At 41.4% G+C, this 26,132-nt stretch overlaps 1 protein-coding gene across 3 annotated transcripts in view; it reads left to right on the forward strand.

The window, feature by feature from the left end:
* The window catches only part of ANO2 (anoctamin 2), a 394,966-nt gene that overhangs the window by 183,459 nt on the left and 185,375 nt on the right, over positions 1–26,132 (forward strand). For all 3 annotated transcript variants that reach the window (XR_016213488.1, XM_070049347.2, XM_089304572.1), the window contains exon 11: positions 23,424–23,558. Coding sequence is in view for 2 of the 3 variants with exons in the window: in XM_070049347.2 (XP_069905448.2) it covers positions 23,424–23,558 (135 nt within the window). In the remaining variant the exon portion in view is untranslated. The remainder of the gene's footprint in view (positions 1–23,423; positions 23,559–26,132) is intronic.

The following is a 26,132-nucleotide window of genomic DNA, read 5'->3' on the forward strand; positions in this document are numbered from 1 at the left end:
GCTCCATGAACTTTTTGAAGACCCTCATTTGCATGGCTTTCCAACATCTTTGTACCATAATAAACCTATCTTTGATTCCATTTTTCCCACAAACTTTTGAAGTACTCTCGTGGATATTATTGGCTACTGTGCTATAAAATTCACTTCCATCCTAGCTTTGATAGTATTCACTACACAGAAAGACAAGTTTCTTCTTTTCCTTTTTAACAAGGGTGGCACATGCTGTTTGTGCTATCACATTCAATTATGTAAGAAAAAAACAAGATGTTCCAACAAATGAATTTTTAAATAGCAGAGTAGATCATCTTTGGTTTGAGTAATGATGTATATAAAAAGTTAGGTTAAAATTTATTGTCATAGTACAGCCTCAAAATAGACAAGTTGCCTTTTTTTTTTTTTTTACATCCTGACGTTCAGTGTCTTTGCCCTTTGAGTTAAACTTGTAACTGGCTTATTATTAATATTTAGCTTCCATTCCAAGATGATGAGCTAAGAGGAAGATTTAGGTTACAACTGCAAAGACTTCTCTATGGATTATACTTGGTAGGTAGAGGCACTCTTTAACCCCTAAGTAATGGAAAGCCACCAGCATGTAATTGATGTAATAGTTCCCCTCTCTTGTAACATTGCTTTTGGTAATAGGAATATCTTTATAATCATATCATAGTTTTGATTGGTTATATACAATTTAGGGATTTGCATGAAAATCATAAGTCAGGGTTATTGGTTTCTTTCTTTCTATTTCATTTTTTGTATGTTTTGAAAAATGTATTCAACAGGAAGAAAGAGAGAGAGCAAGAGTGAGCAAGCTCCATCTACTGGTTCACTCTCGACATGCCTGCAGGGGCTTAGAACCTGAATGGGCCAAAGCCAGGGCCTAGGAATTCAATCCAGGTCTCCCATGTGAGTGGCAGGAACTCAGTTACATGGGTCATCACTGTTGCTCCCAGGGACTGTATTTGCAGGAAGCTGGGATCAGGAGTTGAAGCTGGGAACTGAATCCAGGGACATGGGCACCTCAATCTCTTGGCCAAAGATCTGCTCCTTTCTGACCATTTGTTTATTTTAAAATATTTATTTATTGAAAAACAGAGTTATGTGTGCATGCACACATGCACACACACACACACACACAGGGAGAGAGAGAGAGATCTTCTGTCTACTGGTTCACTCTGCAAATGGCTGCAACAGCCAGACCATGCCAGGCTGAAGTCAAGAACCAGGAATTCCATCTGGGGTCTCCCGTGGGGGTGGAAGGGGTCCAGGCATTTGGATCATCTTCCGCAGCTTTTCCAGGCACATTAGCAGGGAGGTGGATGGAAGTGGAACAGCCGGGATCCATCTGGGGCTTATATGGGATGCTGGTGCAGTAGGTAGAGGCTTAATCCATTGTGCCACAACGCTGGCCTCTCTCTCTCTGACTATTTTTATGCTGAGTATTAACATTGTGTATTTCCCTTATGGTGCCATCTTGATTTAAAGATCTGTTTTGAGTAAAATAATAAACAATATTTGAGAATGAGAATGAAATTGATGTGAAATGACCAAAGTGTCGGATGATGAATGACTGCGGGACCAGGCATGACATATGTGTCTAATCACCATGTGACGTGTGCTTGGAAGCTCTCACGCTGTTCATTAACACAGAGAAATGTTGAACCAGTCATTGTGTTTATTGCCTTTTCACAAGTAGGAACTGGAACAGATACTTTCCGTCACCACCTCTTCTGATGGAAATTCTCTTCTGGAGCTCCCAGTTTTATAAATGATTGAATGGCGAATTCCATTTGAGGCCATCCTTTAGGGTTCCTTACAGTTTTGTAAAACAGAAAATAAATAATACTCTGTGAGCTGGGAGGCTCAGGTCTACATTTTCATCCCCAGAGGTACCTGCAGGAGACTTGTTGTGGGTCAAGTACACGTTGAAATTAGGCAGCCTTGACTTGGAATTTGGGAGCTTCCTTTGTGAGCCGTGCAGCCTTTCACATACTGAATTTCTCCAAGCTATACCCACTTCACGCACAAAACAGAGATGGGTCAGGTGACCATCTTCTGAGGTTTTTGTGAGGATTTAGTTGCCCCTTAAGATTAAACCCCTGTTTCTTAAGCCATTGCTACGTGCCAGGCACATATTGGGCACTAAATGTACAACAGTGACCAGCACACAAAACAGCTCTGCTCTTGTAGGAATTACACTATGGCAGAGGAAATGGGCAGGACATAAAGCAATCTACAGAAGACGGTGTTAAGTAATGACAGGCATCTTGAGGAAAAGTGAAGCAGGCTGAGAGGTGATTGCCCGCATGGTGGGGGAATCACAGAGGGCTTTTCTGAGGAGGCGATGTTGGGGCTGACAGAGGAAGCGAGGGAGTGAGCATGAGCTCTGTGGAAGGGATCTTGGTCAGGAAGAGGGAGCCACACCATAGGAGCGGCATGGAGAGTGTCACAGACTTAGGGTTCTCTGATTCCATGTGGAATTGCCCTCTCTCTGGGACTTCTGAGCAGGTCCTATTCCATGTTCCCGTGTCTGTGTTGTCTCCTGCAGCCAGAGCTTAAGCTGAGAGTCTGATGGTCCCGGTCTGCCGTCCTGAGCCTTTTCTTTACCCTACTCTCTGAACTGGCCCCTTATTAGCAAAAGGTTCTACGTTCTTTTGAGGAGGTTTTCTCTTGGCCACCCTGGGAGAACCAAGAACTCAGAGCCACTCTTCTCCTGGAACATTGTTGATGTGATGAGCCAGCTATTGGCTCTGCTGGCTCTTGGCCAGCAGGGAAGGAGGCAGCTTGGTTCCTACTGGGGGGTTTGGCAGAAGGGTGATAATCCAACTACTGTTTTTGGGAGAGCCACCCACAACTCAGGAATGGGTTCAGGCCCTTGATTGCCCTGTTGATGGTTAGAAGACAAGAGCCAGGAGTAGGGATAAAGGAACGGGAAAGAAAGGGAAGGACGAAAAACCCTTGAACTCCAGAGGCTGTGGCTGTGAGCCCCTTTGCTCTCATGCATACTGTGTTCACGGGACAGAAAGCCCAGGTGCTCCCCACCCTGGGGTTGTGGACCTTGAGGGAAGAGACTGATCAGCGCCATTGTTTAACGGATATAAAATACCTCTGTACTCAGATGTTTGAATCCTTCTTGATATAGACTCGCCTCTTGGGTTTCTCTTGCTCCAACCCCTTCTGCATCCCCTTACCCAGAAACCCTCAAGGAAAGAGAAGGAAGGCAACATAGTCCCTAGGGGTGGGGTGGGAGGAGTAAGACCTGGGGGAGCTCTGGTTTCCCATTAGCTAGGAAGGGAGAATGGGATTTCCAGTAAAGGAAGGGGAGGGTGGGAGCTGATGCTTGTCCTGGCCCCGGAGGTCACAGGAGAAGGAGGAGGCAGTGCCCTCAGCCCTTGAGTTGCAGAGCCAGGCACAGGCTCCAAACTCTGCACACTGACATTCCCAGGTCACAGCCTGAGAGTCTGAGGCTCCCCCACAAGGATGAAATTTCCGTCTCTCCGGCACCCAGATATTACCTACTAAAGTCTCCTTGAGCTGAAGGAGCTCATGTGAACTTGGAATAGACTATTTATCCCAGAGATGGCTTCTAAAAACCTGAAAGGACTTAAACTGTTTTGCACAGCTAAATGCACCTCAGTCCTCACTCTAACCTTTAACCTGCTTTGGAAGGCTTGGAAAGCATCAAAGGAGATACAAGTGCTGTGTATAAAGCCTCTACTCTCAGGGCTTGGCACATGGTACAGGCTGGATATGTGTTATATTTTCTCTCAATGGGACTTTTTCCAATGAGACTCTTTATCAACCAAGTCCACTTATTTTGGGGGTACTTTAAAAAGTTTATGGGCAGTGGAGTTAAAAGATAAGCTTAGTTTGGAGCCAAAAAAATGAAATCCAGTCACAAAAGGGATCTTCAAAAGTTCATGGGACATACGTAGATAGAAAAAATATGCATGGATTTCAAAGTGTTTCTTGCACCCAAAATAAACCAACATTCAATTCCATTTTCTACAGACTTTTGAAGGAAAGTCATTATCTTGAAGAGTTGAGGGTAGAAGAAAAGGACATTTGTGGTTTTGAATTCAAAACTCTCGTTGGCTTCCCCAAGGAGAGATTTTTGCTGGCCTGCCTGGCTTCCACTGCTGCGCCTCTCAGGCTGTCTTCCAGAGAACCTTTGATTGTGCACTTTAGTTAAATGCTCAGAACTTTCTGGTATCCCTGCACCTGCCCACAGTACTGCTACAGGCAATCCAATCTGTTTGCCTTTGATCCTTCTCCAAGGGACTGGGGAAGCCTCACAGCTTTTCGTGAGTCCAGGAAGGAAGATACTGCCCCTCCCATCCTGTCAGGTTGATGTGGGCTTGGCAGGACTGGAGAGCAGGAAGTGCCCCCTCTGGCTGTCGGGCACTATGCCCTGTTGGCATTTCCTTGATGATTAAGGAAGCTGAGCCCTTTTTATATGTATTGGTCACTTGGATATCCTCTGTGAAAGAAGATTTCAAGCACTTTGCCCATTTTCCCAGTAGGTTGTCTATTTCTTTTTGATAGGTCAACTACTTTATATGTTCTGGATTCAAATCCTTTGTTGAACATAGGTATGATATTTTTTTCTTGTTATGTGGTTTGTTTATTCACTCACAGTGGTGATGGTAATGGATTGGGTATAATGTCATCAACATCAGTTGACATTCATTGCTTGTTTACTGTGCCCTTATCTGATTTGCTTGATTAGTTTTTCACAAGAATATGGTTTGAAATGGGAAAAATGAATTGCATAGAAATTAAGACTTACCAGGTGTTACTGAACACATCTACCTAAATAAAATTAGGATTAAACTTCTACCTCTTAAGTCTTCACAGGTGAACTCAAAAGACACACCTGACTGTTCCTATAAGCCAGAGACCTTAAGTATCTTTTCAAAGCAAAAAGGATAAGTAAAGATTTTGCATTCCTCACATCAAGACTGCTGCACCTTAAGACAGACATGCTGTACCTGCCTTTCCTCTTGACTCTCTCTGGGAACTGTTATTGATAATAAAACTCCTAATGGGTTCTTATATTACAGTTCTCTATGCTCAAGCTAAATGAGCTTATAATCTACATAAGGGTAGCCAATCACCACCCACTATCTGGGAGTCTGTAAGATATGGGCTTTTCATCTTAAGGGGCAAACCACTTGCCACTGGTTTTATTCCAGTTTTGCTCATGTTGATTGACAAACTTATATGTTTCAGAACTCAACTGGGAATAACTGACCATGCAGGGGACACAGACATTGGCAGTGACTGAGACTGCTCCAGCTCACAAAACAAATTCATTAGATGAGGTAGACTGAGTCTTCCAGACCCAGGCAGGCAGGCCTGCACTACGCCCCTCGTAAGCAGGAAGCAGCTACAGAAGATATGAGGATTCTCTGCCCTTCAACATCCCTTCTTAAGAGAATGAAGTCTCTGAGGGGGGAATGTTGTAGGCAGGCATATAGTCTAAAATTGATTAGGTTTGTGAGCTGGAAGGCCACGCCTTCACCACCCCCTCTGTGTGGCCTCATGCCCCTACTTGGCCACACCTGTGTGCACACCTGCCAATCAGGCTAATTAACCACTGCTCTTTGGAAGTGGATTAAAGGCCTGGGACATGGTGGGCTCAGCCTTTTTTTTTTTTTTTTTTTTTTTGCTCTTTTCCCTCTGCACTGGACCTGCTTGCAGCCCCCCTGCCTTCGGGGCACGTGGCCTTCAGGCCGTCCACTCCGTTCTTCCTGGCCTGTATGTTCCTCCATGTGGCTGGCTCCTGGTGCTCAGGATGAATCCAGATTTCTCTCTCTTCCTTAGATAGGGCCCTCACTCTCCTATGCATTTCTCTCACTGAATAAAGAGCTTAAAAACTTAAAAAAAAAAAAGAAATTAAGAGACTTTCCCAAGGTAGGAAGCAGCACAGGCAAGATCAAGAATCACACCCAGCTTGCCAGAGGAGAGCCAGTGTTCTGCTATTCCACCAAAAGTGCTGGCTGGGATCTCACAGACAAGCTCTAGTTCTATTCTTTTTTTGCTCAATTTATTTTCAATTTAATTTGTTGCCAACATTTAAAAAATTTGGAGAAATATAAATTTCTGCATTTTCTTGGGAAATTGTAGAATCTGGTGATACTGCTCTGTTTCCCCACTTGCTGCCTTGGGCTGTAGGAGCTGGCAAGTTGCTCCCTCGAGGTACCTGGGCTCTTGCTTCCCACTAGAGATGCTGTGCCTGGCCTGCCTCAGTCATTTGGCTTCTTGCCTGGCTCCTGTAGGCACCTGTGTTTTCAACCCCACTGTACTGTCTCTTAAGCAGGATAATTGCATCTTTTCCTCTTTGCTTCCTCTGCAATGCATTCTGACCTCTCTGCCTCCCTTTGGCGGATATCTAGGCTCTGTGTTTTGGATTCTGGTCCACTTCCCTGACCAACAGCTTTATGATGGGTAGACATAAAATTTAGTTGCTATGTTGGTAGTTATGAGAACCTCGCACAATACCCTACCTCTTCCTTTAAGAGGTAAAGGCGTCATATCTTGGTAAAGCTCCTGCTGGATTGCAAAGTGATTTCCTGGAAGAAAGGACCAGGCTCTCCAGCAAGGCTTCGTTCAGCAGATAGGCTTCTTCAGGAGCCTAGGACACAATGTGAGAAAAGATTTGTGATTTCTGTGTACAGACAGTGTGGTTGCAGACACCTTTATTTCTGAGTGACCGTCTCGGGTGGCGTGTGTTGAGATGAGAGACTGGGTACAGCTTCAGAGCTGGAAGAAAACAGAACAGGGTAGGGTGGGGCTGGTGTTGGTGACAGGATGGGTTCTTATGTGTGGTCCTTCTGCAAATTAGCAAATTTGCCATGGGCATGTCCTTTGCCCAACCATTTCTTTTCCTTTTCTAAGCCCTCCTAGAAGTTTGGGTATTGTGTTTACAAGCTGGAATCTCATTATACTTACTGGATTTTGAATCTATTTTTTGCTTTTGTTTTTTTTTAAAAGATCTAGAAAATTTATTTGAAAGGCAGAGAGAGAGAGAGAGAGAGAGAGATCTTCTGTCTGCTATTCACTCACCAAATGGTCACAACAGGTAGGACTGGGCCAGGATGAAGCCAAGCCTAGAACTCCATCCAGGTGTCTGGTATGGGTGGCAGGGGCCCAAGTATTTGGGTCATCATCTTCTACTTTCCCAGGTATGTTAGCAGGGAGCTTGATTGAAAGTGGAGCAGCTGGGACTGGAACCAGCACTCTGAGATGTCAGTTGCTTAATCTGCTACGGCACAATGCTGGTCCCTGGATTTGAGTCTTAACCTCTGCTCCTGCTAGCTGTGCAGCCTCGGGTTCATTCACCTTGTGTACATCAACGTCCTCATCTACAATATGATGATACTGATGTTCTACCTCATGGAAGTTTGAAGGCAGAGAAACTAAATCATATTTGTAATCCTCTTAGAGCAGAGCTTGGCAGTTAGACCTCAACAAGTATCAAGTATTCCTGGTGCTGTTATATTGACAAGAGTGCTAGACCTGAAAGTTTAGGATGAAAAGAGATTAAAATCTGCGCTCTGTTAGGTAGTAGCCTTGTGGCTTTACCAGGGAGCTTCAGGTTTCGCCCCTGGGAAACATACTGTGAGAATTACAAGTGAGGTTAAGCAGGACAACCAAGATGAAAATGTGAGGGCTGTGTGTTTCTTACACCTCCCTCCCTCCCTCCCTCCCCTTCTTTCCTCCCTCCCTCCCTCCCTCCCTCCCTCCCTCCCTTCCCTTCTTTCCTTCCTCCCTCCCTCCCTCCCTCCCTTCCTTCCTTCCTTCTTCCCTCCCTTTTTCCCTCCCTCACTCCCTTCTTTCCTTCCTCCCTTCCTTCCTCCCTCCCTCCCTTCCTCCCTCTCTCTCCCCCTTCCTCCTCCCTCCCCCCGACCCCGTCTGCTTCTAGATATGGGTAATGCAAAGCAGTGAAGGAGGTAAGGTGAGCACCCAAGGAAAGATGTTAAGAATTAATGAATAAACTAGGACTGTCAGACTGTTCTTCCTTTCATTTCCAATATTGGGAATCTGTGTCTTTTTTGTTTTCCTGATCAGTTTTATCAATTTTTTCAAACAAACGACTTTTAGTGTGGCTGATTTTCTCTATTGCTTTTCTACTTTCAATAGAAAATGAAAATGATCAAATGAAATTTGATCTACTCTTTATTATTTCCTTCCTTCTGCTTGCTTTATGTTAAATTTGCTCTTCTTTTTCTAGTTAAAGTACAAGCTTGGATTACTAATTCAAAACGTTTGGGGTTTTTTAGCTACAAGTATTCAATGCTATATATATGTTTCCCTGTAAGCATTGCTTTAATGGCATCCCACAAATTTTGATAGGCTGTGTTTATATTGTCACTCAGTTGACAGTATTTTTGCAGTTTCCTTTGTGATTTTTTTTCTTTGACCCATGGATTGTTTTGAAAGTACTATTTAATTTCCAAATATCTGGGGAATTTTCCCAGATATCTTTCTGCTGTTTATTTCTATTTCAATTTAGTTGTGGTCAGGGAAAAATATTTATTATTTCAATTGTTTCAAATTTGTGAAATGACTCAGGCTACAGTCTTGTGATTAAAAATTTTTTTCTTCCATTATTTGGGGGAATATTCTATAAATGTCAGTTAAAGTGAGTTAGTTTGTAGTGTTTTTGATATCTTTACTGTTTTTATGTCTATTCCTTCAGTTACTGAAAAAGGTATACAGATAGCCCCTGACTTAGAATGGTTCAACTTAAGATTTCTCACCTATATGGTGTGAACGTGATACACATGCAATACAAAATGTACTTTGAATTTTGAGTTTTGACGTCTTCTCTGACTAGAGATAGCTAGCACTGTACTCTTTCATGGTGCTGGACAGTGAGGTGAACCACAGCTCTAATCAGCTATGCAGGGTGAACTACTGATACTCCACACTGTCTTGTGATGTTTGGTAGATAAGGGGTGTCAAATGCGCTTTTATCTTACAATGTTTTCAACCTATGATGAGTTTAGTCGGCTGTAACCTTGTTATGAGTTGAGGAGCATCTATAATTTGTACTTGAGAATTTGCCTGTTTGTCCTTTCAGCTCTGTTTCTGCTGTGTGCATTTGATGATGCACATGCACCTTTAGGATGATTAGGTCTTCTTGATGAATTGACCACTTTAATTTTGTAAAATGTTCCCATTTATCACCAGTAGTGCTCTTTTTAATTTTAAAAAAAGATTGATTTATTTATTGAAAGGTAGAGTTAGAGAGAGAGAGAGAGAGAGTGAGAGAGAGTAAGAGAGAGAGAGAGAGGGAAATCTTCCATCTACTGGTTCAGTCCCCAAATGGCCACAATAGCCAGAGCTGGGCCAGGATAAAGCCTGGAGCCTGGAACTCCAGTCAGGTCTCCCATTTGGGTGGCAGAGGCCCAAGCACTTGGGCCATCTTCTGCTGACTTCACAGGTGCATTAGTAAGGAGCTGGATTGGAAGTGGAGCAACCAGGAGTCAAACTGGCGAAATATGGGATGCCAGTGTTGCAGGTAGTGGCTTAGCCCATTGTTATTTTCTCTGAAGTGCTTTTTGTCACAGCATACTTTTCATTAGTATTTCCATGTCATATCTTTTTTAACCCTTTACTTATTTTTTAATATGTTGTTATATTTATAGTGAGAGTCTTGTAAAAGCATATGGTAGGATTTCACTTTGACAATCTGCTTTTAAATGGGGCATTTATATCATTTACATTTAATATAACCAGTAATGTATTTGTTTTTTTAAACTTTTATTTAATAAATATAAATTTCCAAGGTACAGCTTTTGGATTACAGTGGCTTCCCCCCACCCCATAACTTCTCTCCCACCCGCAACCCTCCCATCTCCCACTTCCTCTCCCATCCCATTCACATCAAGATTCATTTTCAATCATCTTTACATACAGAAGTTTAATTTAGTATATATTAAGTAAAGATTTCAACAGTTTGCACCTGCACAGACACGCAAAGTGTAAAGTACTGTTTGAGTACTAGTAATAGCATTAATTCATATTGTACAACACATTAAGGACAGAGATTCTACATGGGGAGTAAGTGCACAGTGACTCCTATTGTTGACTTAACAATTGACACTCTTGTCTATAGTATCAATAATCACCCTAGGCTCCTGTCATGAGTTGCCAAGGCTATGGAAGCCTTTTGAGTTCGCCAATTTCGATCTTATTTAGACAAGGTGATAGTCAAAGTGGAAGTTCTCTCCCTTCAGAGAAAGGTACCTCCCTCTTTGATGGCCCGTTCTTTCCACTGGGCTCTTACTCATGGAGATCTTTCATTTAGGTTTTGTTTTTTTTTTTTTTTTTTTTTTTTTTTTTTTTTTTTTTTTTTTTTGCCAGAGTGTCTTGGCCTTCCATGCCTAAAATACTCTCATGGGCTCTTCAGCCAGATCTGAATGCCTTAAAGGCTGATTCTGAGGCCAGAGTGCTGTTTAGGACATCTGCCATTCTATGAGTCTGCTATGTATCCTGCTTCCCATGTTAGATCGTTCTCTCCTTTTTAATGCTATCAGTTAGTATTAGCAGACAGTAGTCTTGTTTATGTGATCCCTTTGACTCTTAATCCTATCATTATGATCAATTATGAACTGAAAATGATCACTTTGACTAGTGAGATGGCATTGGTACATGCCACCTTGATAGGATTGAATTGGAATCCCTTATGTTTCTAACTCTATCATTTGTGACAAGTATGATTGAGCATGTTGCAAACTGTACATCTAAAAAAGAAGAGAAAAGACCAAAATCAAAATCAAAGATGAAAAAGGGAATGTAACAACAGACACCACAAAAATAAAAAGAATCATCAGAAACTACTGCAACGAGTTGTATGCCAGCAAACAGAGAAATCTATCAGAAATGGATGGATTCCTGGACACATGCAACCTACCGAAATTGAACCATGAAGACATGGAAAACCTAAACAAACCCATAACTGAGACAGAAATTGAATCAGTAGTAAAGTCTCTCCCAACAAAGAAAAGCCCAGGACTGGATGGATTCACTGCTGAATTCTACCAGACATTTAAAGAAGAACCAATTCCATTTCTTCTCAAACTATTCAGAACAATCGAAAAAGAGGGAATCCTCCCAAATTCTTTCTATGAAGCCAGCATTACCTTAATCCCTAAGCTGGAGAAAGATGCAACATCGAAAGAAAATTACAGGCCGGCGCCATGGCTCACTAGGCTAATCCTCTGCCTTGTGGCGCCAGCACACTGGGTTCTAGTCCCGATCGGGGCGCCAGATTCTGTCCTGGTTGCCCCTCTTCCAGGCCAGCTCTCTGCTGTGGCCAGGGAGTGCAGTGGAGGATGGCCCAAGTGCTTGGGCCCTGCACCCCATGGGAGACCAGGAGAAGCACCTGGCTCCTGCCATCGGATCAGCGCGGTGCACCAGCCACAGCGTGCCGGCCGCGGCGGCCATTGGAGGGTGAACCAACGGCAAAAGGGAGACCTTTATCTCTGTCTCTCTCTCTCACTGTCCACTCTGCCTGTCAAAAAATGAAAAAAAAAAAGAAAGAAAATTACAGACCAATATCCCTGATGAACAAAGATGCAAAAATCCTGAATAAAATCCTGGCTACTAGAATACAACAACACATCAGAAAGATCATCCACCCAGACCAAGTGGATTTATCCCTGATATGCAGGGATGGTTCAGTGTTAGCAAATCAATCAGTGTGATACACCACATTAACAAACTGAGGAAGAAAAACCAAATGATTATCTCAATAGATGCAGAGAAAGCATTTGATAAAATACAACATCCTTTCCTGATGAAAACTCTAAGCAAATTGGGTATGGAAGGAACATTCCTCAATACAATCAAAACAATTTATGAAAAACCCACGGCCAGCATCCTATTGAATGGGGAAAAGTTGGAAGCATTTCCACTGAGATCTGGTACCAGACAGGGATGCCCACTCTTACCACTGCTGTTCAATATAGTTCTGGAAGTTTCAGCCAGAGCCATTAGGCAAGAAAAAGAAATTCAAGGGATACAAATTAGGAAGGAAGAAGTTAAACTATCCCTCTCTGCAGATGATATGATTCTCTATTTAGGGGATCCAAAGAACTCTACAAAGAGACTATTGGAACTCATAGAAGAGTTTGGCAAAGTAGGAGGCTATAAAATCAATGCACAAAAATCAACAACCTTTGTATATACAGGCAATGCCATGGCTGAGAAAGAACTGCTAAGATCAATCCCATTCACAATAGACACAAAAACAATCAAATACCTTGGAATAAACTTAAGGATGTTAAAGATCTCTAGGATGAGAATTACAAAATCTTAAAGAAAGAAATATAAGAGGATACCAAAAAATGGAAAAATCTTCCATGCTCATGGATTGGAAGAATCAATATCAAAATGTCCATTCTCCCAAAAGCAATTTATAGATTCAATGCGATATCAATCAAAATACCAAAGACATGCTTCTCAGATCTGGAAAAAATGATGCTGAAATTCATATGGAGGCACAGGAGACCTCGAATAGCTAAAGCAATCTTGTACTACAAAAACAAATAAGAGGCATCACAATACCAGATTTCAGACATACTACAGGGCAGTTGTAATCAAAACAGCATTGTACTGGCACAGAAACAGATGGATAGACCAATGGAACAAAATAGAAACACCAGAAATCAATGCAAACATCTATAGCCAAGATGATCAAGGATCTAAAACCAATTCCTGGAGCAAGGACAGTCTCTTCAACAAATGGTGCTGCGAAAACTGGATTTCCACGTACAGAAGCATGAAGCAAAACCCCTACCTTACACCTTACACAAAAATCCATTCAACATGGATTAAAGATCTAAATCTATGACCTGACACCGTGAAATTATTAGAGAACATTGGAGAAACCCTGCAAGCTATAGGCACAGGCAAAGACTTCTTGGGAAAGACCCTGGAGGCACAGGCAGTCAAAGTCAAAATCAACTATTGGGATTGCATCAAATTGAGAAGTTTCTGTACTGCAAAAGAAACAGTCAGGAAAGTGAAGAGGCAACCGACAGAATGGGAAAAATATTTGCAAACTATGCAACAGATAAAGGATTAATAACCAGAATCTACAAAGAGATCAAGAAACTCCACAACAACAAAACAAATAACCCACTTAAGAGATGGGCCAAGGACCTCAATAGACATTTTTCAAAAGAGGAAATCCAAATGGCCAACAGACACATGAAAAAATGTTCAGAATCACTAGCAATCAGGGAAATGCAAATCAAAATCACAATGCAGCTTCACCTCACCGCAGTTAGAATGGCTCACATAGAGAAATCTACCAACGACAGATGCTTGCGAGGATGTGGGGTAAAAGGGACACCAATCCTCTGTTGGTGGGAATGCAAACTGGTAAAGCCACTATGGAAGTCAGTCTGGAGATTCCTCAGAAACCATACAACCCAGCCATCCCACTCCTTGGAATTTACCCAAAGGAAATTTAATTGGCAAATAAAAAAGCTGTCTACACCTTAATGTTTTTGCAACTCAATTAAAAATAGCTAAGACTTGGAATCAACCTAAATGCCCATGAACAGAAGACTGGATAAAGAAATTATGGGATATGTACTCTATAGAATACTATACAGCAGTAAAAAAAAAAAAATGAAATCTGGTCATTTGCAACAAAATGGAGGGATCTGAAAAACATCATGCTGAGTGAAATAAACAGGTCCCAAAGAGACAAATATCATATGTTTTCCCTGATCGGTGACAACTAACTGAGCACCAAAAAGGAAACCTATTGAAGTGAAATGGACACTATGAGAAACAGTGATTTGATCAGCCCTTGTCCTGTCGATGAACAACTTAATATTTTATCCCTTTTAGTATTTTTTTGTTCTACTTACAACTATTGGTTGAACTCTTTAACGCACAATTATTCTTAGATGTTTAAATTTAACTGAAAAGGAGATGTACAGTAATGTATTTGTACTTTAAATTCACCATAGGTTTTTTTGCATCTGTTTTTGTTCCTGTTTTCTTCTTTTCCTATATTCTTTTGAATTGAATATATTTTGCAATCCCATTGTATGATAAAATTAAATTAGTGATTGCTCTAAAGTTTAAAAAATATGTTTCTTGTATCATATTTATGATAAAATAATATCACTTTACAAATAGGTTGAGAACCATACAACAGTGTATTTTAGCTTCCTCTCATCTAGTGTTGTTGTATATTTTACTGCATATGTGTTATAAATCCTACAGCATATTGCTATTATAACAGCTTTAAAGCAATGTTTCTCAACATTTTTTTCATTATTGCTTCCTTCAGGTACCATTTTTAGACTCCCCACCCCATCCCTGCTGCCCCACCAATTGTCCCTTTTTCCCCATGAAATTTTAATACCATAATATGTGACACACACACAAACACACACATACACACACAGACACACACACACAGATACTGGCCCTTTGTAGTCAAAAAATTCATGGTAGTAATTTTTTTTCTTTCACCTTCAAAGAACCAATTTCAATCTCCTTGGAGAAAGTATTTCCCTACTGGGAAAGCATGTTTTAGGTAGTGAATTATATAAGGTTGAAAATAAGAAAAAGGTCTTTATAGTTTTTCATCCTTTTGACCATTTCTGGCATTCTCTGTGTCTAGTATAGATTCGTATTTCTACTGTGACCACACATCTTTTGCCCAAAGAACTTTAACATTCCTATAGTACAGATTTACTGGAAATAAATTTTCTTAGCTTCTGCTTGCTGAAATAGTCTTTTTTGCATTTATGTTTCTTTATTTTAGATAAATAACTATCTGAGAGATGGAGAAGCAGATAGAGAACTGCCATTCGCTGGTTCGTTTTCCAAAAGCCCACAGTGCTGGGACTAGGCCAGTGCCAGACCCAGGAGCTCAGTCTCAATTCAGTGTCCTGTGGGGATGGCAGGGACCCTACTACTTGAGCCATCACCTCATCTCCTTCCCCTCAGGTCTGTGTTAGCAGGAAACTGGACTCAGGATCCAGAGCTGGAATTCAACTCAAACACGCTGATGTGGCATGTGGGGGTCTTAACTGGCATCTTTACCACTAGGCCAAATGTCTACTGCCTGCCTCCATTTATTTTTTTAATTTAAGGTACACAAGTTCATGAATTTCATATATACAAATCTAGGAACTAAGTGATGCTTCCCACTCCACCCTCCTTCCTGCTCATGTTCTAACCCTTCTTCTTCCTCCCTCTCCTATTCCCATTCTTAATTTTTGCAAAGATTATTTTTGGTTTACTTTATTTTTTTATTTATTTATTTTTTTTTTTGGACAGGCAGAGTGGACAGTGAGAGAGAGAGACAGAGAGAGAAAGGTCTTCCTTTGCCGCTGGTTCACCCTCCAATGGCCGCCGCTGCAGCCGGCGCACCGCGCTGATCCTGGCAGGAGCCAGGAGCCAGGTGCTTTTCCTGGTCTCCCATGGGGTGCAGGGCCCAAGCACCTGGGCCATCCTCCACTGCACTCCCTGGCCATAGCAGAGAGCTGGCCTGGAAGAGGGGCAACCGGGACAGAATCCGGCGCCCCAACCGGGACTAGAACCCGGTGTGCCGGCGCCGCAAGGTGGAGGATTAGCCTATTGAGCCACGGCGCCGGCTTATTTTTGGTTTACTTTATACTCATAAGGTTAACCCTACACTAAGCAAACAGCTCAACAAATAGTATGAAGAAAAATGCACTGTTCCTCAACAGTCAAGACAAAGGCTGTAAACAATCATGGAATCACAAAATGTCCATTTCACTCCAATAGATTACATTGTAAGTACTCAATTAGTTACCCTACATTAGGGAAAACATTCAGTATCTGTCTTCTTGAGACTTATTTCACTATGTGTAACAATTCCCAGTTACATTAATTTTATTGCCAAAGACAGGATTTCTTTTTTTTTAATAGATGAGAAGTGTTCCATAGTGTATATATAACATAATTTATTTATTCAGTCAACAGTTGATGGACTTCTGGGTTGATTCCATATCTTAGCTATTGTGAATTGAGTTGCTATAAACATGGAGGTATAGATAACTCTTTCATATGCTGGTTTCTTTTTGAAAAACATTTTACGTATAGTATTTGGAGCTGACACACGTTTCTTTCTGCATTTTATCTTTGTCACTTTATTCCCTTCTGACTTACTTAATTTCTGCCAAGAAATTGGTTATAACTTCTCTATAACCCTTTGTTCCTGTGCATCTAATCTCTCCTCTCACCCAGTTTAAAGATTTTTCTCTATTGTTGGTTTATAGAAATTTGATTATGATATGTTTAGGTATGCAGGTCTTTAATTTTTGTTTTTGTAACTATTCTGCTTGGGGTTCTCCAAACTCTTTTGATCTGTATCTTGTTGTTCTCCGAGATTTTTGGAAATTCTTGGCCATAATACATTCAAATATTTCTTTGCTCTTTCTCTTATCCTTTGGGGACTCCAATTATATGATTACTTGTGTGATAGACCTGTTGATATTGCCTTATAGCTCTTGATTGCTAGGTGTTTTCTTCACTATATATATATATATATATTTTTTTTTTGACAGGCAGAATTAGACAGTGTGAGAGAGAGAAAGAGAGAAAGGTCTTCCTTCCGTTGATTCACCCCCCAAACGGCCTCCATGGCCGGTGCACTGCGCCAATCCAAAGCCAGGAGCCAGGAACCCCCCTCCCCGGTCTCCCATGTGGGTGCAGGGCCCAAGGACCTGGGCCATCCTCTACTGCCCTCTCAGGGCACAGCAGAGAGCTGGACTGGAAGAGGAGCAACCGGGACAGAATCCGGCGCCCCAACTGGGACTAGAACCCGGGGTACTGGTGGCAGAGGTGGAGGATTAGCCCAGCAAGCCATGGCGCTGGCCTCTTCACTATATTTTTGGCTTTGGTCTTTAACGTATTAATCATAGTTATTTGAAAATCCTTATCTGGTCATTCTGATATTCAAATCCACTTTTTTTTTTTCTTTACAGTCCTATTCCTTGACAGTATGATTTAATTTTGATGTATCCCATGATTTTTTGAATGCTAGTCATTGTTCTGAAAGGACAGTGGGAAGTGTGTTAGACAATCTTTACATCTGGAAATAGGTATACTTCTTCTGCTGGGCCATCAGTGAAGGGAGTTGAGTCAGTCTAGTTAGAGGTTTAGCTGGTTGTGTGTTTTTTGCTAGTCATCTTTAGTATCCCACACACTTAGTCTTTCAGGGCTGGGCTGCTGTTACTTTACATGTTAGTGGGCCCTTACACTCTGAAAATTTGTCCTCATTGTATCTTTGCCACTCTCAGCTGTTAGCAGTCTTTTCAAGCCTGTGCCACTGATGGGCTTCTTCCCACACCTCCACTCCTTCTCCGGTAGCAGACTGTTGATTCTCGTTCCCCAGTGCTGTTATCAAGATGGGGGTCGTGGGGGTGCTAGTTCTCTGATCTTTGCTTGGTCTTAGGCAGGTTCTGTGCACCTGAGCCTCAGGCATGAGGTTTTCTTGGCATTCATGTCCTCTTTCTATCCTGCAGTCAAGCTATGCTTTGTATTTGTGGGGGGATTTTGGATAGGAGAGAGCTTCCTGCACTTTGTCTGTGATAGATTTATGATTTTGCAGGTTTCTGACTCCTCCACCAAAGACCACTGGCCCTATGTGCAGAATCTTCTGGCTTCAGAAGCCGGATTTTTGCGTAGGTCCTAGAGTCAGGTTCCTTCCTTCCATTGTTTAAAGCTTAGACTTTTTTTTTTTTTTTTTTTTGACAGGCAGAGTGGACAGTGAGAGGGAGAGAGACAGAAAGGTCTTTCTTTTGCCGTTGGTTCACCCTCCAATGGCTGCCGCGGCCAGTGCGCTGTGGCCGGCGCACCGTGCTGATCCAAAGGCAGGAGCCAGGTGCTTCTCCTGGTCTCCCATGGGGTGCAGGGCCCAAGCACTTGGGCCATCCTCCACTGCACTCCTGGGCCACAGCAGAGAGCTAGCTTGGAAGCAGGGCAACTGGGACAGAATCTGGCGCCCCAACTGGGACTAGAACCCGGTGTGCTGGTGCCGCTAGGTGGAGGATTAGCCTATTGAGCTGCGGCGCCGGCCTAAGGCTTCGACTTAAGTGAGAAATGATCCTGGGGAGGTGGAGGGTTTCCATGCCCATGTGACTCTTTCTGTCTCCTACTTCGCCTGTTGTCTTTGTTAGGAGTACCAGGTGGTGTCTGTGAGAAAGATCTTGTGCATGTGTGGAAACTGCTCAAGTGTCTGTAGCTCCCAATTATTCTACTGTCATGCCAGCTTATAGTCAGTAATTCAGGAATTTAATAATTCTAGCTATTTCTTCTTTTATGGCGACTTCCTCTTCTTTCCATTCTCTGTCAAATGTAAAGCAGTTCACATGTCCCACCATTCCTTACATGAATTGTAATTTTTTTAAAGATTTATTTATTTGACTGGCAGAGTTATGGAGAGAGAAGTCTTCCATCTGCTGGTTCACTCCCCAGTTGCTCACAACGGCCAGAGCTGGGCTGATCTGAAGCCAGGAGCCTCTTCTGGGTCTCCCAGATGGGTGCAGGGGCCCAAGGAATTGGGCCGTCTTCTAATTGGTTTCCCAGGCCATAGCAGAGAGCTAAATGGAGCAGCTGGGACTCAAACAGATTGCTCATGTGGGATGTTGGCACTGCAGGCAGTGGCTTTGCCCACTATGCCACGGCACCAGCCAGTTGTCATTTAAAAAAAAAAAAACTGAACTCACCTAGTTATCTTGCAACTTAAGCTCCAGATTTGTCTTGTTATTAGCCTGGAGCCTACATTCTCTTGCAGTTGTCTATATTTTAAGGAGAAGCAGAACTTCTGGTAGTGAGCGAATAAATTCTGTTCAGTGTTCTACTTGCTCATCAGTCTTTCCATCAGAGTGTGGGCAGAGCTCCCTTTTCCATTCTGTATTTTATATTACAGGCTCTTGAGAAAATGAAGTATATTACTTCTCTGTGGGTTGTGGTTTTCTCATCAGGGAGCCATAAATCAATATTTATCTAAAGGAAAATTGCATTTTAGAGGCTTACCATGATAATTTACTAACTTCATAAACTGGGAATAAAAAGATATGGGTTGGCAAATTTTGTTTTTAAAAGAAATTTCTTTGTATTATAAAAGTAATTCATTAACAAAATGCAAAAAAGATGGAAATAAAGGAAAATTAATCTTGGCAAGAGGGCAGAATGAAAGGTCCCCGGATCTTTTCGTCCCATAGAAACACTGATTTTTTTTTTTTAACCATCTACAGACAAAATCTGCTTTAATGATAGATCAGCCCAGATCTGGATCAGCCCAGAATTCAGAAAGGCTGCACTGAGAAGGTAGGATTAGGTCATCCTCTAGTGGACCCTCCTTACTGAGCCTCTGTTAGAAGACTTATCATCCACCTATGGACCCAGTGCCAACTCTTCCTGTTTCCCACAGATCTGGAAGTAGCTTTGCTCGTGTGCCTACCCTTTAGGAGCCCTGATTGCCCAGCCCTTGCTGGGCATTTCCATTGCCACAGACCCTAGGATCTGGTCACAAATCCACCCACACTCCCCCAGACCTAGAAGCAGCACTTCTTGCCCATGGAAACTAAAGGCAATCTCACTCGCACATGAACCCAACAACAACCCCACCCATTTTAGGGCTAGCAGCTCAGCCCACTCATGGATGCTGGCAGCAGGCCCACCTGTCTGTGGACTCTTGCAGTAGGCCTGCCTGTGGACTGTGGTGGCATAATAGGTCTGCCCACAGACATACCGGCTGGCTCACCTGAAGACTTAGGAAGGTGACCTACCCATGTATTATGATGAGTGAGACAGATGAAAATTTTTACCAGATGAAACTGGTCAGTAAGAACTGGAATGCAACTAGTCAGTAGGAACTGGAATAGGTGGTTGGTTCTCAAATGTAGACATCAGCTTGAGGCTACAGAGATCACAAAGAATCAGGCAGACGTGTCTCCATCCACAGAACCTAATAGTCTTCCAATAACTGACCCTTCATAAATTGAGATCTATAATCTGTTTGACATATAATTAAAAGTAATCTTATTAAAGAACTCAATTAGCTGCAAAAGAACACAGATTGACAACTAAAAACCCAAATAAAAATTAGGAACATAATATATGAACAAAATGAGACATTCAATAATAAAATAGAAACCATAGAAAAGAACCAAACTGAAATTCTAGAACTGAAGACTACAATGATGTAACTGAAAAATTCAGTAGAAAGTTTAAGTAGCAGACCCAATCCAGGAGAAAAATCAATTAACTTCAAGACAAGTCTTTTGAAATTATATACTTGGAAGGACAAGCAAAACACAGTGAGAGAAAGAAGAGGGAAAAGAGTGAAAAAAATCTGAGGGACTGTGGGACATCATCAAATGAACTAAAATATGCATTACAAAATTTCTAGGAGGACAGAGGGAGAGTGAGCCAGAGAGATAGGAAGAGGAAGAAAGGTTATTTAAAGAAATTTAAAATAAATTTAAGTTGCAGGGTAAAAACCAACATACAAAAATCAGTTGCATTTCTGTGTATTAATAATCACTTATATGAAAAGAAAGTTAAGAAAGTATTATCATTATTAATGTCAAAAAGAATAAAATACTTACAAATAAACTTAATCAATAAGGTGAAAGACACACTAAAAGCAGTGAAACATTGATGAAGGAAATTAAAGAAGACACAAATAAATAGAAGAACATTTTGTGTTCATGGATCAGAGGAATTATTGTTAAAATGTACATATCCCTTAATAACTGTTGTAAGAAAAACTGGATATCCACGTGTGAAATGATACTGGATTCTTATCTTACACTTTACAAAAGATGAAGTCAAAATGGATAAAGACTTAAATAAAGCTGAAACAGCAGAACTCTTAGAAGAAAATGTAGGAAAAGGCTTGTATACATTGGTCTGGGCATTGATTTCGTGGATGACATCTAAAGTGCAGGCATCAAAAGACAAAATGGACAGTTATGTCAAACTCTAAAAGTTTTTTAAAGCAAAGGAAACAGACTGAAGAGGTAATTTAAAGAATGGAAGAAAATATCTTTCAGACCTTATAACTGGTAAGAAGTTCCTGCAACTCCATACCAAAAATTAACAGCAGCAAAACCCACAAAAAACAACCTGCTGAAAAAATGGGGGAAAAAAGACCTGGTTAGATATTTTACCAAAGAAGACATACAAGTGGCCAACATAGATGAAACGTTGTTTAATACTGATAAATATCAGAGAAATACAAGCCAAAACCACCGTAGCAATTCACACTTGTTAGGATGCCTAGTATCAAAAACACAAGATAACAAGTCTTGGTGAAGGTGTGAAGGAAAAGGAACTCACTGTTGGTGAGATTCTGTATTGGTGCAGAAGACTGTATGAGGCTCTTCAACAATTAAGAAGTAGAACCATAATTTGATCCAGCAATTTCATTTCAGTATATATGAATATATATGCATATGTGTGTATACACAGACACACACACACATATACACACACAAAGCGATTGAACTCAGGATCCTAAAGAGATATTTCATTTTTTAAAAAAGATTTTATTTATTTATTTGAAGGGTAGAGTTACAGACAGTGAGAAGGAGAAACAGAGGGAAAGGTCTTCCGTCTGTTGGTTCACTCCCCAATGGCCGTAACGGTCGGAGCTGTGCCAATCTGAAGCCAGGAGCCAGGTACCTCTTCCCGATCTCCCATGTGGGTGCAGGGGCCATCTTCTACTGCTTCCCCAAGCCATAGCAGAGAGCTGGATGGGAAGAGGAGCAGCCGGAACTAGAACTGGCGCCCATATGGGATGCTGGCTCTGCAGGCGGAGAATTAACCTACTGCGCCACAGCGCTGGCCCTGAGATATTTCATTTCTATACTCAGAGCAGCATTATTCACAATTCCAAAAAGTGGAGACAACTCAAGCATCCATTAACAGATGCATGAATGAACACAATATAGTATATATATTCAATAGGATGTTATTAAGTATTTAAAGAGGAAGGAAACATTGTCATTTGTGACAGCAAGGTGGGCCTCCAGGGCACTATGCTAAGGAAAACAAGCCAGAGGTGGAGAAATGGGGCAGGAATCTCACCTCTGTGCAATGCTTAAAGTTGTCAAATTCATAGAAAGAGAGACTATGATGGTGGTAACCAGGGCTGCAGGGAGAGGGAAGTGGAGGAATGTTAGTCAAAGGGTGCAAAGTTTCAGCTATGCACAATGAATAAACCCTGGGGATCTGTTGCACAAAATACAGCCTGTAGATTCTTATAGTTTTATTAAGAGGATAGATCTTCTTTAAGCATTATGACCACAAAAAAGAAAAATAAGGGAGTAGGGGCATAAGGAAACTGGGAAGTGACAGATAAGCATATGTCCTGCTTGTGGTGATGGACTCACAGGTGTATGATTATCTCCGAACTCATCAAGTGTGTATGTTAAATATTTAGAACTTTTTGTATATCAATCATGTCTCAATAAAGTGGTCTAATAATTGCAAAATCAAAAATAACCCATAAGCTCATCATTTGAGTAAACCGTTTTGTTGAATTGCTTCTAGCCAGTTTTCTTTTTTATGTTATTTATTTATTTTTCATCATCTTGGAAAGCAGAGTAACAGGGGAGGGGAGAGAAGGAAAGGGAAAGAAGGAGAGGGAGAGGAAGAAGGCAATTCCATTCACTGCTTTACTCCCCAAATGCCAGCAACAGTTGGGGCTGGTCCAGGCCAAAGCCAGGAGTCTGGAACTCCATCTGGGTCTCCCACATGGTTGGCAGGGGACCAAGCAAGTGGGCTGTCATCCATTGCCTACCAGAATGAATTAGCAGGAAGCTGGATTGGAAGTGGAATAGCCAGCAGTTGAACCAGCACTCTGATACGGGATACAGGCATCCTTAGCAGCAGCCTAATCGACTGTGCCACTCCTTTTAGCCATTTTTTCGAAGACTGTATATCTGTGTGCAAAAGTATACATGCCCTGAAATAGAATTTGTGTGTTTTTATCAAAGTATTTTTGGAAAGGTGTTTTTTTTTTTTTTCTGTGGGTTGATGACTGTGGCACCCATGAAATGATGTGTGTTATTCTTATTTGGTAATGATGTCAAAATACATGGCTTAGTTTCAGTTTGCTGTTAGGGTGGGATTCCTTTTCGTGGCTGTGTATTTTGTATGAACAACCAAGACAGGTGTGGATATGTGAGTCCAGTGGAATGCACTTCATTTCAGAAAAGACCAATGCTGATTCCTTCTGCTGAAATTCCTCCTTCCCCATGTAACCTGCATGCTTTTGTGTCCATCCCAGGAAGGAGTGAGTGCTCAGCTGTCTCAAGGCACAGGACAAACAGAAATAAGGAAGGCATATGAAGCTGTTAATATGTGCTTCATTTTGGTTTCTTTCTTTCTTTTTTTTCTTCCAGAAAATATTTTGGAGAAAAAATTGGACTGTATTTTGCCTGGCTGGGATTATATACATCATTCCTCATCCCATCTTCCGTAATTGGGGTGATTGTGTTTCTTTATGGATGTGCAACAATCGAAGAAGATATTCCCAGGTAAGTTAATGGTAAAGAAAAACGCTCAGTTCCCATATGTTTGGAGTTTCATCCCAGTTGTGAGTACATTTCCCACGCCTCCTTCCAAAGTTTTCTCTTCCTCTATCTTTCTTCCTCCCTCACCACAAATGTAACTTCCCTTCAGGGATGAATCTGGGAGCTCTTGGTTCTGGGAATGACTTCAGAGCCTGCTGGGTGCGGTCCACTTCCTTCCCTAGACAAGCTCTTCCCTAGGGCCAGAGCTGATGTCAGCAGGTGAATAATAACGGATTAGACAAAGAATCGGCCATCCCTCAGCTTCATTTTCCACGAACTTTAAAAAGTACTCTTGTACAATAAAAGATAATGTAAAACATGCAAAGTCGTAGCACTTCAGAATTAACCTCTCTTAAATTTGTACTGTATGATCCTTCAAAATATTTTCTTTGCACATATAAAAGCAGGCACATTTTGTTTTTGCCAAATAAATCGTCCATTCTTTAGACTATTTTGTCATCTACCCTCAAAGAATAACAATAGATTATAATCTTCTCATGTCAATAGGAATATTTCTGCACCATGATGATTTGTAGCTGTATAAAATTTACTTTGTGGATATACATAAGTGACTTTAAAAAAATACCATAATGTTGGACATTTAAGATTTTCTTTGATTTTTAAAATAAGCAGTACTTCAGTGAACACCACATAGTTTAATTTTCAAACATTTCCTTATTTCTTTAGGACAAATTCCCAGATATAGCTATTGATGCCAAAGTTATGCATATTTTTGTATCTTCGGATAAAAATTTGCACTCCAGGGTATTGTACCAATTTGATATTACAAATAGAACACAAGCGTACATTTTTCTAAAAGCTAAATATTGTTTTGTAAAATGAGATTTGAAAAAACATAGATGAATTCTTTTGATATATACCATCGTAAAATATTGTCATGTGAAGGACAAGTTTATTTTGGTGCAAAGGCATTGTGAAATCCACATGTGATTTTTTTTTATGGTGTACATTTTCTGTGAACTTTCTGAATGCCCTTCATATTTCCTCTTTTTTGTGATGAGCTTTTTTTCTCTTGTAATTAAATCTTCATTTTTAAGAAAACAACTATGCATTGCATTAGTAAATGCTAATATTGTTAAAAAAAGGAATACTGGAGAAATACCTTTTTTTCTCAATATCTTGACTTTTGTTCCTCTGGTTTCCCATAAGACTTAAGGCAGGGAGTATATGGTGGCAGTGAGTGGATGTCACCTGTCTAATGGTCAAGCACTGCTGGAATAAAATGCTGTAAGGAGGCAGGCAACTGTAAAATTGGGAATAAGAACCTTTGGGAAGCCCCAGGCTCCATGGTGGGGCTCTTAGAGAGAAAAGAGATAGAACAATAGTTCCCTTGTGTGGGAAGATCGAGCCTACAAAAAATAAACACTACAATAGCAGCCTTTAGGGCTGATGGTATTCCACGTTAGCCGTGTGATTGGACAGTTCACTAACTCAGCCTTGGTTGCCTCATCTGTGAAATGGTGACAGCAACCCCCACTTCATGATGTGTGAGTATTAAAGGCAAACACGTAGGAGATGATCAGTAGTTAATCAAAATATCTGGAAATAGAGTACAAGGGCCAATAAGATGCTTTGTTAATACTTAGAATTTCAAGCTCTTGCTGTCATTAGGACTGCCCTTGAAAATGAAAGCATCATTAGCATATTTTCTAATAAATCTTTTTTAAAATATGTATTCATCTTAATTTTCAATTGAGAGACAGAGATGAAGAGAGAGATGCCCAAATGCGCACATGCTCGCAACAGCTGGGATATGGCCAGGGGTCAGCCTGAAGCCAGGAGCTGGAACTCAATCTGGGCCTCCCACCTGAGTGGCAGGGACCCAAGTACTTGAGTCATCATTTGCTGCCACTCTGTGTACCTTAGCAGAAAGCTGGAGTTGAAAGTGGAGCTGAGCCTTGAACCCAAGCACTTCATTATGGGATGTGAACATCCCAGGAGACCTCTTTACTGCTTTTCCAAATTCCTGCCTCCATTAGCATATTGTAATACTCCATTGGTTGCAAGTGATAGAAATGCAACTTGACCTGGATTAAGCACAAAGAGAAATGTATTTTAAGGATTCTGGAGTGATTCACATTACCCAATGGCAGGTGGATGGGTCTAAGGAATACTGGACTAGGGACTCTTGTTTGGGATTTATGTGTTTCACGATAGATTTTTCTCCACTTCTAAGTAAACATTGCCACTGGAAGGTCAGGATTGTTACTTCTTAGAGCGATATGCTAAATTAATTTTAGGTGAAAAGGTTGTGTTGGTTCTGTTTGATTTGGGTCGGTTCCCTGGACTGTTCCATCATGGCTGTGGGGCAGGATCCCTCTGTACCAAAGTGAATTTCTCTCAGTAGCCAGGTGGATGAGGACACTGGGCTGACTTTGGCATCCACTGTTGCTGGAGGTGGCAATGGGAGATGCATAAAGAGCCACATGCTGTGCTTTTGAGGAAAGTGTGTCCAACCAGTGGGCAGAAGCCAGGTAGTCCTTGCCACTGTGGGTCTATGGAAATGGTTTTATAAAT

The sequence above is a fragment of the Oryctolagus cuniculus genome, chromosome 9 (assembly GCF_051225735.1).
Source record: "Oryctolagus cuniculus isolate XC-2025 breed Fujian yellow rabbit chromosome 9, ASM5122573v1, whole genome shotgun sequence".
Classification (NCBI taxonomy): domain Eukaryota; kingdom Metazoa; phylum Chordata; class Mammalia; order Lagomorpha; family Leporidae; genus Oryctolagus; species Oryctolagus cuniculus.